Source organism: Erigeron canadensis, chromosome 8 (genome assembly GCF_010389155.1).
Source record: "Erigeron canadensis isolate Cc75 chromosome 8, C_canadensis_v1, whole genome shotgun sequence".
Classification (NCBI taxonomy): domain Eukaryota; kingdom Viridiplantae; phylum Streptophyta; class Magnoliopsida; order Asterales; family Asteraceae; genus Erigeron; species Erigeron canadensis.
Genome location: NC_057768.1, coordinates 1,240,329 through 1,255,217, shown reverse-complemented (window position 1 = coordinate 1,255,217; position 14,889 = coordinate 1,240,329). Strand labels below are relative to the sequence as shown.

The following is a 14,889-nucleotide window of genomic DNA, read 5'->3' as shown; positions in this document are numbered from 1 at the left end:
TACATCCGCAAATCTCTTTAAATATATTGGTAGATCAATTATTTACGTATGAAGTATATAAAAATGGATTCATCAAATATTTATATGTTTTAACCTACTCCTTTCCGATTAACATTAAGATGGGCAGACTGTTAAGAATCGATATTCCAATATCCACAGGATCGACAACAAGATTGAACAAGGATTATGATTCTATTATAACCCAATAAACCGTTGGTTACATTGAAAAAGACACACGTACAAACGAATACAAACACATATTTTTATAGACTATGGGACTGTTTGGCAAGAATTTTCTAGGGGCTTTTTAGGGGCTAGAGGATGGGGTTGTGAAAAATATCTCTTATAACCTTGTTTGGAAGTATAAGGCTTGGGCTTGTTATTTCTTAAAAAAAAAGCCCCAAAGAGCTTATAAAAGAAATCTCCTGGAAGAAGTGTTTAAAAAATAGCCCCATCCCCTATCTATTAAATTTACCCAAATACCCTTTGTTCATTATCTTCTTTCACGATTGTTGGTTGCAGGCTTGCAACATCTTCAATTTCTAAATATCCTTTGTAATTGAATACAGTAGTTCCATATTGGTCAATTGGTGACATTATCCTTTGAATTGATGCTCTCAAAAACGAACAGCTATGCATGCGCTTTACACTATGATATGTAAATTATTCTTTTTATTTTTAGCCAAATATATGTCTTTTTTTTAATTATGGTTTTTTCTACATAACTTACATATAATTTTTTTCAATAACGAATTATCTTTTTTTCGAGTTCTTTCTAACGAAAAAACTTAATTACATATATAGTTTTGTTTTGTGTTCATCTTTATTTTCTATTGAGAAAAATAAACAAACACCATTACACCACTTAAAAGAAAAAGCTGCATATAATAAATTTGCTTGAGATTTTCCTTTCGTTTTTTTTCCCCTATTGAATATAGTGACCAAGAAATTAATCTTATGCCTCTTAATGTAATTATACATTTTCAGCTACATCTTATAACTTGTTTGCCAAACAGATCTACGTAATTGAAAACTTCAATTTTGCAGGCCTTGTTAAAAGCCCCAGCCCCACTAAAGCTCCATCCTTCCAGCCCCAACTCCTAGCTCCAGCTATTTTTACCAAACATACCTTACATATGACGGTTATTACTGAATAGTCATGTTGCTTCCAATCATCGTGTCTCTTCAAATAACCGTGCCCTTTCCCTTGTGAGGGCAGTGAACCGATGCACCTCTCTGATTGTCACGCCTTTTCTTTTAAAAGCCCAATTGACACATTTACACATCCGGTCCCTAGACTCCATTAAGTAATACAATTGTAGCCTAAACCCATCTTTAGACTAATCCCATATAAGTTCCACAATTATATCCAACACAGACACATAATTATGTTTTGGAATACTAATTAATTAAGCATAAAAACTAATTACAGTGACGTTTTACAAAGTTTTTTTAGAATGATGAATTTTAACAATTGAGGGTCTATATGATGTTATCTTAACCAGGTTCTCACTAGCTAGAGACCATAACTTCCTAATCCATCCGTAAAGTGGTAACTCTGCTCCCTCGTATTCAAACCTGGATTTACCAAGCAAATTGTAACAAAAGGACTTAGAACAAATGAAAGAACAAAATGTTTGGTATTTGCTATTTCATTGAAAAAGAGCAATGCACTATTACTACAATATCTGAAAACACTTGAGGCTAGCTGTTCAAAAAAAAAAAGAAAAAAAAAGTGGATACTATAGACCTATAGACACCACCACTATACTACCCACCATTGTGGCCACATCAGCCAAGAAATTCCAAATATCTGACATTGAAGATCGAGAAGGGGCTAGCACGGGGTTCGTGGAGTTAGCTGATAACACCAACAGATAGAGGGAACAACGTTGGAAAAATGAAAGAGATACGATAGCACAAGGGACCTTTAACTATGTAGTATGTAGCACGTCCCTTGAACACCAACTAGCAGCTCCAAACAATGTTTACTTAACGAGTCATACGTAATCAAATATGTTTTAAGCTGTTGTATCAATTCAGTAAAACATGTTTAATGGTATACGCGTTAAAAAAAAACATGACAACTCTTTGTTTTTTCGAAAACCAAAAAAAGTAACAATTATATATCTTGTGGAGTAATATGAGTCCTAATGTTGGTCTTAAAGGTCAATATAATCATGATTCTTGAATGTATTGTCATCCTCACAGCATGGGGTGATTGTTGGTTTTGACTATACATTATAGGTCAGATTCTCTACAAAGAAAACTAAACTAATGGAGGTAACGTGGTAAAAGTTAAAACAGTGTAAAGTGAATAGTAATAATAAGATGTAAGAAGGCACGTGGAGGCTAGGTACCAACCATGATCACCCTGCCCTGTCTGACTGTCTCTACAAACATTTCACCAAATTATGATTGTTTCAGCCTTTCTTTCCACATCACTGTTTCAGTTTTACTTGTTTAAGTAAATTTATTTCTTTTTCAAACTAATCTAAATAGTCCCTGCCACCAAATTAGGTTTTATTTCCAACGCAAATGTACATTTTATCTTATGGGTTTTCCAAAACGTTATGCCAAGGTACATGGTTAACATCTACATAAATTATTATAGTATTTGTGTAATATAGTGTGACAAATAATTTATGTTATCGCATGATTTTTAGTAATACATTTAAATGACTAAACGTCTTCAAATAAAATGTTATGAACATGATTTACATAACTAAACTAGGAATAAGATACCAAAGTTAGTATAACTTTAATATATATATCCCTTTTAATTAAATGTAATCTTTTGCTCATGATTTTTTAAGTTTTTATACAAGTTTAGTGTGAAAATTTAGTGTGCGAGGTGTAACAAAAGTTTGTTAACTTAAATATAATTAAAAATACCATTTTGCACCAAGATAAGTGTATACGTTACATTGGAGATAACCTAGATGTGATTTTTAAATTCATAGTAGAATTATGTCTCATCAATTCGATATGATTCATGTCAACTATGGTATCATGTATAAACGGATGGATGGATGGGGATGGTTGTGGCTCAAATTAAATTTTACCATACTAAAAACCCTTAACAAACGATAATACTACTTTTATATATATATATATATATATATATATTGTTCATGAAAAATTGAAAAGATTAGATACTAGTAAGAAAAATATTCTATATCTTGTTGATAAACGAAAGATGCATAATGGCACTTTCCCACTTGGCCCGTAGATATTTATAATTTTTTTTTGAAAAAATTCTAGTCAGAAACGAACATGTACTTTTGTATTACATTTGTTTTCGTTTGAGAAAATATGACATTTTTGTTTGTACAATAATAAATACAACATATTTTGGTGAAGAAAGTATAACTACTCTTCTGACATATCAATAAATATTTCAAAAATTATCATACAGGAATCAAAATTCGAAGAATTAAGCAATTGACATTTAGTTGGGGCTGGAGATAAGATAAAAGATAAAGTGCATATTTTATAAAAGTAGCAAGTGAGATAGAGATATAAAGCTGCCTCCAAATTCCAAAATATTAGTTACTAATTTGACTATTTAATATATACTCTTTTAATTTGTAATTTAAAGTTGAATAATCATTGTACACTAGAAATGTAAGCTAAACTTGCCTTGCATTTGTATGTATAAAATATGATATGACTTGGCAGCCAAACTATAAATACAAAAGATTTGCATTACCAACAAATGATTAATACAATAGCATAGGAGGTTAATTTGTGGCAAATATTATAACATCGGATATCATTTAAAGTCAATGAAACAAAATTGAGAATAAAGTAACCAAAAACACTTAAAAAGCTAATAAGAGTATAACAAAATTGATCTTTGTTTAGTTAAGGGAAACTAAATAGTAACACAAGATCCTAGTACCATGTGATTGGTCCTAAACATGATTAAAAATTCCTAATTTGGATAATCTCATGATTGGATAGAAGAAGTACGAGGAGCATCTCAATTAAATATATATCACAATAATACCCAAAAAAAAGGAACATAAATATAATCAATTAACAAGTAATAAAACAAAATTAATCCATTAACTAATACCAAATATTAATCAATAATAACTTCTAATTTAAGTAAGTTTACCAAAAACAACACCTTAACAACCTCCTCCTCATCATCATGTTCACCATACCATTAATAACCAAAAATAGATTAACATTATCATTATCCATCATCATCATTACTACTAATCTACTAACACTATACTAATCATAATCATAATAATAATAATTAAAAGATTAATTAATCAAGAAGATGATGTTGAACCTTTAGTAATGCTCCTTAACATTAAGTTATTGTCATGGTGGCCGGAACTTGTCATATCTCCTCCGCCGCCATTCAGATGGTGATGGTGGTGGTGGTGAATTCCGCTATTTTCGTTGTTTCGAGAAATAATAAAATCAATAGGCACATTGTTGTTAGCATTATCATTATCATTATTCTTAATATTATTATTATTATTAGGATTATTATTAGTAGTAACAAAAAAATCTTTTTTGTTACTAGTATTATTAGTACTTTTGTTGTTATGCATCCAAACTTTAAAAACATTTCTATCAACTCCAATTTCATTACAAAATCCATTAATTAAATCTTCATCTTTTTTTTGCATTTTCCACCCAACTTGTTCTGCAATTTCCATCATTTTTTCTTTTTGTTGTGGGGTGAATTTTGTACGGAATCTTTTTTTACTTGAGTGACCTGGGGTTGTGGGTACCGCCGGAAAATTCTGGGTTTCCGGCGGCGGAGCAGATAAGCCGGTGGAAAGTGCAAGTAGCATGTGGGGTGCTGATGGGTAGTAAGAAGATGAGATCGGAGGTGGGGATGGTGAGTTTCCGGGGCTTGTGACGGTGGTTTGTGGTGGTGGTGGTGGTTGGTGACGGTGGTGTGGTTGGTATTCAATGAGGTGTTGGTAAACCGGTGGTTCTTCTTGTTCACGGCGGTGGAAATTGCGGTGGCAGCCACAAGCGGCGCATTTTAGTGAAGTGGGGTAAGATGGTGAAGAATTTGGTGACGGCATAAACTCGCCGCAACCGTCGACGGCGTGGCCGCCAATGGATGCGGCGTGGTTCTTGAGACATTCTTTGTAAACGGGTAGTACCAAATGCGGTGGTTCATGGTGGTGGTGGTGGAGGTTAAGTGGTTTGTGGCGTTTAAGTACGCCGTTGGTGAAAGGGGAGGGTGGTATGGGTTGTTTGATGACGGTAGATTGTGGTGGTTCGGAATCTGGGTCGGGGGTTTTGACGGCGGTGGCGACGGTGGTGGTGGTGGTGGTGGTGGAGATGGGTTGTGGTGAAGTAAGGGTTTCCATATGGGTTTTGGGTTGAAAAAATGAATTAAATTTTTTGAGATGTGGTTAGAGTGTGATGTTTTTATTATCTATGGAAATGTAAGGAATACTTAAAATGGTTATTGTTTTTTTTTTTTTTTTTTAATTATTAAATAATGAAATTGAAATTATTTATTTTCTCTCTCTATATAACATGTTTACAAAGAAACAGACAAATAAAAAGATTATTAAAGATTATTGAATTTATACTTCAAAAAAATTTAAATTTTTCACACAACAAATCACACAACAAATAAAAAGGGCTCATTGTATGACTAGTATACTGTTTCAGGGACTAAAGCTGGACAGTTGATATCTTATTAGCAACAAAAGGTGTAGTACTGACAATTTATAGTAGAATTGACAATTTATATGATCCATGGCATGACAAACAATTTGATGGTAATGGGAGATGGCAGTGGCTGGTTGGACTTGAAGACAAGCTCAACGCACTTTAAAATCAGCTCGATACCATCGCATTGGATCAATGTGATAGATATTTTTGGTATATGGACGATGCGAAAAGGTTATTTATGAAAAAAATATTGTAATACCAAGTATATGTATTAATCAGGCTTGGTTTCGTGGAGTAATCACACCACTTGGTGGAGTAAACTCATTAGGGGAGAAACTAAATTGAATGTAGGTAATCTGAGTTATGAGTTCATGGAATCCAAATATTGTATATTTAAACAACGTTATGTTCATTATTGATGTTACGGTTTAAAAAATGGAATATGAGTATATTGTCTCTAAAGTTTTGAAAGTTTTCAACAATGAAACTTATAAATTCGCATTTGTAACTAAAAGGGAAATGAAAACTTTTAAACCGGCTTAAAAGTTTTAAAAACTATTACAAATAACTAAAAATTCTCAAAAATCGTAACAATCCAATTGTTATCATTAATTTGCATGGATACAAGGTTAGTTTTAAGATATTTGTGCTAAATAACATTTTCATCGTTGGCATACGTACTACTCAAAGTCATTCCAAAAATAGTTCAGTAGTTCACATTGTCAATAGATTTATAAAACAAACTCTCTCTTTCTCTTCTTAAAACCTGAAATGACATATTTACTCTCTATCTTAATATATCCTTATTTCAATTTTATAGAATGTGACTAAAATGCCCTTAAAAAAATTCAATCTTTATCTTGCCCTCACGCAGAAACACATAGCAAAAACCTTAACTCAAAATTCGTCCCTCTCCTCCCCCTTTCATATCCAACGTAATAATTCATCACATCTCCGACCGCAATAAAATTACTTTTACATACCATCACCGCCGCTGCATTGTGCGGACATCAATCTAGTTGTCAATAGATGAATTCCACACATTGTCTTTGATTAAGTTGAAAAGGTATTAATATCCCCATGATTTTTTGAACATTATATGGTGAGCATATGGAAGTCATTAGTCATGCCATTATCCATGATTACATGTGTTATGATCCTATAATTAGAATGATTATTAAATTGATAAGTTAATTTTTTTTTTCTTTTTAAAGTTTTGAGTAAACAATGATTACTTTAGAGTTTAGAGTACAAATATTTTTTATAGATCGACTCTGGACTCCTTTCTAATAGTTACTACTCATTGTAGTTAATAGTTTAGACTGTTTTGATTTTCAAAAATCTCATAATAAACAAAACTTCATGTGACACACATAACTCCTCTCCTATATGTCGAGCAAGTCTTTTGAAGATTGAAAGGTGTTTGGAAATATATTTCATTTGTCAAATGTTGTTCACGAGTCACGAATATGTTCAAGACACTTCCAGTACCAATATTTATTCTTGAATAAATAAAATAAAACCGTCGATATCTCACATACCTCACACCCTGCTTTTAACAGGATTAGTTGTCGTTTCAATGTATAAACTTTGAGTTCACTAGTTTGTCTAAATACCTTGACCGTTGAGAGCTTTAACGGCAAAGCTAACGGCAAACAGTAGTACATTACATCAAGCTCTACTGCTCTAGAAAGCTCTCCTCCAAGCATACCTCATTAGAGATTCAAAACGGCGAGCATATGGATGCTGATCAGTTGTGGACACACTTGGCAAAGGGTATGAGGGAGACGGAAAAGGCGGTACTAGGGGAAACAAGAAGGACAGGTAGTAAGCGGAAAGGGGGTAGGGAATCTTGGTGGATCAGTGAAGAGGTCCAGACCAAGGTTGCGACAAAACTTAGTTGCTTTAAAGAACTTATCAAGAGTAAGCAAAAAAGGACAAATGAGGACTGGTCCTTGGCTAGGCAGAGATACTACGAAGCCAAGAAAGAGGCAAAAAAGATTGTAGCTATAGCAAAAGAAAGAGTGTACGAAGAACTGTATAAAAAACTAGACTCAAAAGAAGGCAAAAATGATATATTCAGAATGGCTAAAGCAAGGGAGAGAAAACGTAGGGATTTAGGAGACGTCATCTATATTAAGGATGAAAGCGGACAGAGCATTGTGAAGTTGGAAGACATTAGGAAAAGATGGGAAGAGTACTTCGCCAACCTGTTTAATAGAAGAGAGTCGGGGCAAAGTGAAGGAGGAATCGATCACGGTACTCACTCAGACATATGCTGCGACGACGACGATACTCCGAGGATCAGCCAAGAGGAAGTAAGGCTCGCCCTAAAGAAGATGGGGAGAAACAAGGCAACAGGTCCAGACCAAATTCCTATCGAGGCATGGAGATGCTTGGGAGATGTGGGAATAAGCTTGCTGACAAACCTTTTCAACAAGATATGGACAAGTGCAAAAATGCCAGAAGAATGGAGACTTAGCGAGGTCATACCTATCTATAAGAACAAGGGGGACGTGCAGAGTTGTAGCAACTATAGGGGCATTAAACTCTTAAGCCATACCATGAAGCTATGGGAGAGAGTGATAGAGATGAGGCTTAGAAGGGTTACAAAGGTGGCAGAGAACCAATTCGGTTTTATGCCAGGTAGGTCGACAATGGAGGCTATTCATATCACTAGAAGCCTTATGGAGAAGTATAGGGAAAGACAAAAAGTGCTACATTGTGCCTTCCTAGATTTGTAAAAGGCATACGATAGTGTACCACGATAGCTGATTTGGAGGACGCTACAAGCGAAAGGGGTTACCGGGAGATACATTAGGGTTATTAGGGATATGTACGATAGGGCGAGGACCGGTGTTCGAACCCCTGTGGGGAACACGAAACTTTTCTCGGTAGATATGGGCTTACACCAGGGTTCGGCGCTTAGCCCATACCTTTTCACGTTGATCCTAGAAGACCTGTCCAGGGGCCTACAGGAGGAACTACTGTGGTGTATGATTTTTGCCGATGACATTGCGCTGATAGCGAGATCGACGGAGGAACTAAACCAGAGGCTAGAGAAATGGAGAGAAGCCCTTGAAGACCATGGTTTGTGCGTAAGCCGAGAGAAGACAGAATACCTTATGTGTGAGTTCAATAACCAGGAGATAAGACAAAATGGGGATGAGGTTATTAGCATTGGGGGCCGCATATTGCGTCCGAAGGAGTCTTTTAGATACCTGGGATCAGTGATACACAAATCGGGTGGGATAGACGAAGATGTGACACATCGAATCCAAGCCAGATGGATGAAGTGGAGAGCAGCTACGGGAGTCATGTGCGACAAGAGGATCCCGCTAAAGCTGAAAGGGAAGTTCTATAGAGTGGCTATTAGACCGACTATGCTATACGGGTCAGAATGTTGGGCGATGACGAAAGCCCAAGCGGCTCGAGTAGAGGTGGCTGAGATGAGGATGTTAAGGTGGACTTGCGGGAAGACCTTAGCAGACAGGATCCCGACGGGAGTTTTTAGAGCAGAACTCGAAGTAGGGACCATCATTAACAAGCTAAGGGAAGAGCGCTTGAGATGGTTTGGCCATGTTAGGAGAAGGGATGAAACTGCACCACTAAGGAGAGCGAAGTCTATTCACGTGGACGACCAAAGATGAGGTGGGAGGATTGATTAGCGAAGGATCTAATTGAACTTGTCCTGTCGGAGGACATGTCGTCGGATAGGACGGCATGGAGAACTAGGATTAGAGTAGAATAGTAGGTTAGGTTAGGACTTTTGGGCGACCTAGATAGTCTTCTTTTCCCATATTGTCTTGCCAAAGGAGGTTTGTGAGGGTTTGGCCTAGAGAAGTGGCTTAGCTACGCTACAGAGGACTTTGACGTGACAGGAAGAGTGGTAGGTAGATGGAGGTGGAAGTACGGAATTCCGAATGTGTTAGAGGAGCTTCCAGGTAGAGGTAGTGGAATGCAAGGGTAAGGGATATAGGTTTTAGATTAAGTAGACTTTTTATTTAGACTTTGGTTCTTTGTGACCTTTCGTAGGGGTTTTTGGCCTTGAGTCTCGAGAGGCCTAAACCGAGGGGGGAGGTTACTCTTGTGTTTGTTTTCCCCAAGATGGTTGTCGGAGGACATAACCAATGAGAGTTTATCTAGAGGACTAGGGGTTTAGGACTAGTTTATTGGTTTAGAAGAGCAGGTGACAGGATTAGGATTAGGATAGATAGGTGGCCTAAGGTCCTTTTTTCCATAGGTTGTTTAGAAGTAGTTACTGCCTTGGCTCAATCGGGATCTTTTCAGGTTTTGTCATTTCTTATTTATTTGTATGTTTGTCTTGTTGTTTCCCACTACTTGTTCGAGTTACGTATTAGTTTGCTACTTTTATGTTGTTTAATATGCCAAATATGGTTGCTCTCGTATTTGTATTTTTATTGTCAAGCATGTTTCTAAGATATCGGTAGGACGCATGAGGGATAAACGTTCGACCCGCATAGTAGCCGGACCCAGCAGACAGGTATTTCTTCTTTTCAGATTCTCGGCAGACAGGTATGATTTTCTAAACATTTCTCATTTTCCGTCTTGCACTCCTTTGTGGCCGGAGGTCCCTATGGAAGCAGCCTCTCTATCTTTGTGTAGAGGTAAGACTGTCTACAGCTTACCTCATCCATACCCCGCGCAGAAATTGGGTCCTGTTGTTGTTGTTATAAAATGAAAAAAACATCAATCTTGTATAAAATTAAATATACTGTGGGCACCAAATTATATGAAGAAGATATAAATAGTTGGAGTGTTTGACTGGGCATAATTCTGAAACTTTTATATATGATGGAGGTACTTTGGTTGGTTTGTGATTCAAGTTATTGGGACACCTGTCTCTTACACATCTCATGTCATTAAGACTCCCAAATGTTCCCCAACTTGCATCTAAATTAATGATTACAATCTTGTAACTTTGATTAGTTGTAGTTTTGATATAGAATAATAATAATAATGCAACTTTTTGGTATTCTTCTTACATTTTATCATCGATCGATTTATTGATGCTAAAAGTAACTTAACTTACATGTAAGCTAACTAAACATCCATGTAATTATTTCCCTCCGTGTGTTGCCGAAGATTTTTATTTTAATAGAATCAATGTTGGTAAATTAATAGTTATTAGATTCAATTAAGTAAGTAAGTAACGCTCAATGCCGTTTTCCACGGGTTTTGAGTCCTATTACATCGACTGTCTCCGGAAGAAAGAGTGTTAACCACTTGATCCAAACTTGCTGTTATCAGATTCAATTGTTCACTGCTATTATTTACATGTACTATTCACAATTTTTTTTGTTTATCAAAAGTTATTTTAAGTTGAAGGATTCAATTATGTGATATAGTCCCTAATAATAATTCCCCTAATTGGATTTTGTAATTAATTTTGGTTACAACTACAATTTAGGCATAGTTTTATATTCAATCCATTCATAGGTAGATTCATCGGTATTATAAGTTCATATATGTATCTCCAATTACAAAAAAAATACTTGTGAGGCCGATCCTACACTAACTATTTTTTATTTTTATTTAACGAGTAACATGTTTGAACTCATTGAATTACCTTTCATATATCTGTCTCCAATTTCAAAAACAAACTGGATATTCTCGAGAAAAATTTAATTTATCTCCGATTAACTAATTAAAGAAAACTTATACTTAGTTTATTTTAGTGGGCTTGGAACAAATTTCTTAAAGATAATGAACTGGTTATGGTTAATGACTTAGAAAAGCTTATCTCAACTATTATTTTTTTTTAAATAAATGGATATGCACACATTCACCCTTCTGTTGATTGCAATTTATTTGTTAAACGCATATGGTCTTTGGTTGATATCAACCTGCTTGGAGGTTCCTCTCTGGTTCTTCAAAATGGAATCGGTTAATACAATTAAGGGTTAATCTTTTTTCTTGGAGACTTGATCTCGACAGGCTCCCTGTTGGGTTATATAACTATTATCAAACAAATCACAAAGCACGCAACGGAAGACAAGATCTATTTATCGTGTTTAGGAAACTTGATGACCAAGTTTAGGGTTTGTGAAACCCTTGGACGACCGCCCCCCCCTCTAGAACAATCTAGAGGGTTTCCTAATTGTTTCCTAATTCCAACTCTTCTTCGTTAAATCCGTTAGTTAAGTACCGTTAACTATTAACTCTTTTAACGGATCTCTGTTAGATTTTTGTGATCAAATTAATTTAATAAATTACATTTAATATATTAATTAATTTATAGTTACATTCACGTTGAGGTGTGACCCCGTAGGCTTAAATACTTTCCGGACATACGTTCATTTTACGTGATCATATTCTAACAGCTCCCACTTGAGCTCGTAATGAATGAAGGTAATAACATTGGTTAGCGTCTAGCAACACGCCAATGCTCCCGAAAAATTTAAGTATAGTTTAAATGGTTAAGGCATTTATTATCCCTTTGTTCCGATACCTTGTTAAATATGAATATGGATCAAAGTCATTTCATAATTTAACGATTATGTTTCTCATTCAATAACTAATTAATGATTACCAAATATAATCGAGAACAATCTAGATTTATTTGGGCACGGCCATGCAAACATCTTTAATTAGTCAAATGAGGGCGCCAATGGTATCATACTTCAACTTTAAATTGAAGGAACAAATCCTGTATTGACTACACGTGTCAGTCATCATACTTCACGACACTTTCCGAAAAAAAGCCCTTTATGTACCCCCTTATTTCGGTGAGTTAGAACTACATCTAGTAAGTGAGATTAATACATGCTGACCTACTTGCATCTCAAGTCAAAGGATCAATAAAAGTAACCATTTACGAATTTCACTTAATGACGACGATCCATAAAGTGATAATTCGTTAGTGGGGTAGTCCGATATGCATCCGCTATGAATATCATGTGAGTTTGGTGGGAACCATCCATTGCATATTCCAAGAATATAACTAATCACTCACATTTGTATTAGTTTAATTATATTCTCATATAATTAATCGACAATGGACAATTTAGAATATTTAATAGTATATAAAAATATTAAATAAAATATTCAAGGATTAAACACGCAAATATATGACACAATTTAATATTGAATGAAATCAAACATATCAAGTACTTTATTTCATTATGAAAAATATAAATTGTTTAACATCCTTTATCCAAATACCGAACAACAAATTTACATGAAATAACTAGCTAATTTAAGTCCTATGCCTTCGGCATGCCTTTCAAGCTTGGGCCTAGACAAAGATTTTGTGAAAAGATCAGTTAAGTTAAAATCTGTGTGAACTTTGAGTAAATTGATCTCCCCTAGTTCGACCTGCTCACGAACATAGTGATATCGTCTAGCATAATGTATGGCACCTTTCTGAACTCCGGGTTCGTTGGCAATGATTAATGCTCCGGTATTATCACAGTACAAATCAGTGGGTAAGTCATTTGAGGGGATCACGTGTAGCCCGCTAATGAACTTCCTTATCCAGACTGCTTCCATTGCGGCTTCTGAGGCGGCAATGTACTCAGACTCTATTGCAGACATGGCGACTGTGGTTTGCTTCTTGCTTTTCCAGGCCACAGCTCCTCCGTTTAGAACGAAGACGAATCCTGATTGAGACTTCGTGTCATCTTTATCAGTTTGAAATCCAACATCACAGTATCCGGTCACTTTGAGCTCTAAGTCTGGATTTCCTCCATACACCAAAAATATATCTTTAGTAGCTCGTAGGTACTTCGAAATATTTTTAACAGCAATCCAATGGCTTTCACCAGGATTCCGTTGATATTGGCTTACGATGTTTTGCGCGAACGCCACATCGGGTCTAGTGCATCTAACCATATACATGATAGATCCTATAGCCGAAGCATAAGGAATTCTACTCATACGCTCCACCTCACTAGGCGTAGTAGCACCTTGTTTGACAGATAAACTAAGTCCTTCTTGCATAGGTATAGACCCACGCTTAGAATTCTCCATCTCGAATATATAAGCACTTTGACTTAGTCCAATTAATCGCCTTGATCTATCTCGGTAGATCTTGATCCCAAGAATAAATGCCGCTTCTCTTAAATCTTTCATGGCAAAACACTTTCCAAGATGGGATTTAACATCTTGCAACATTGGAATGTGTTTTCCTATGATTAATATGTCATCGACATATAAGACAAGGAAAGTAACATTACTCCCACTAGCTTTGCGATATACACATGGCTCATCAAGATTTTGAACAAAACCAAACTTTTTGATTTCTTCATCAAACCGTTTATTCCAACTTCTTGATACTTGCTTTAGTCCATAAATGGACCTTTGAAGCTTGCATACTTTGTTGGGATGTTTTGGATCAATAAAACATTCCGGTTGATCCATATAGACTTCTTCATCCAAGTAACCATTTAAGAAGGCAGTCTTAACATCCATTTGCCATATCTCAAAGTCATAGTACGCTGCTATGGCTAAGAGAATCCTAATAGCTCTAATGTCCGCAACTGGAGAAAAGGTTTCATCATAATCAACATCGAAATGTTGAGTATAACCTTTCGCCACGAGACGAGCTTTATAGGTGTGTACATTTCCATCCATGTCCGTCTTCTTCTTGAAGATCCAATTACACCTAACAGTTTGAGCATTTTGTGGAAGATCAACCAAGCTCCAAACTTGATTGTCTTTCATGGATTTCATTTCCACCTTCGTAGCTTCAAGACATTTGTCAGATTCCAGATCTGATAATGCAGCTTTGAAATTCGGAGGCTCATCGAGATCTCCAACTACGTCTTCTTCTACCATCAGACATAGTCTTTCGGCAGGATGTCTTGTCTTTTCGGACCTACGAAGTGGAATTGCTTCATTATCATCGACTTGAGGTTCATCACTTTGAACATTCCCCCCCCCCCCCAAGTTGATGATTGCTAGTATCTTCAGAAGGTGACACATCTTCCTCTTGAGTCTCATCAAGTTCTACAACCCTCCCACTGTTCTCTTGAACTAACTTCTTTTCAAAGAACTCAGCATATCGAGCAACACGGACAGTGTTTTTGACGGGATCATAGAAGTCGTAACCCATCGTTTCCTTAGGGTATCCGACAAAGATGCACTTAGTAGTTCTGGGTTCAAGTTTGTCAGGCGTATACGCTTCACAAGTGCCTCACAACCCCAGACTCTTAAGTAAGACAAATTAGGGACATCACCATGCCATAATTCGTACGGTGTCTT

The 14,889-nt window shown here is 36.0% G+C and overlaps 2 protein-coding genes across 2 annotated transcripts; one reads left to right on the top strand and one right to left on the bottom strand.

Moving 5' to 3' along the window:
• Window positions 1-1,389: 1,389 nt before the first annotated feature.
• LOC122609697 (zinc-finger homeodomain protein 9-like) lies at window positions 1,390-5,431 on the bottom strand. Its single transcript, XM_043782646.1, has 2 exons — window positions 4,307-5,431; window positions 1,390-1,578 (listed from the first exon to the last, which is right to left on the bottom strand). The coding sequence occupies exons 1-2, from the start codon at window positions 5,349-5,351 to the stop codon at window positions 1,517-1,519; spliced, it is 1,107 nt and encodes a 368-aa protein (XP_043638581.1). The 5' UTR covers window positions 5,352-5,431; the 3' UTR covers window positions 1,390-1,516.
• Window positions 5,432-8,498: 3,067 nt separating this feature from the next.
• Window positions 8,499-9,634, top strand: LOC122580612. The gene is made up of 2 exons (XM_043752877.1): window positions 8,499-9,191; window positions 9,509-9,634. Exons 1-2 carry the CDS (start codon window positions 8,499-8,501, stop codon window positions 9,632-9,634), a joined length of 819 nt encoding a protein of 272 aa, XP_043608812.1.
• Window positions 9,635-14,889: the final 5,255 nt, after the last annotated feature.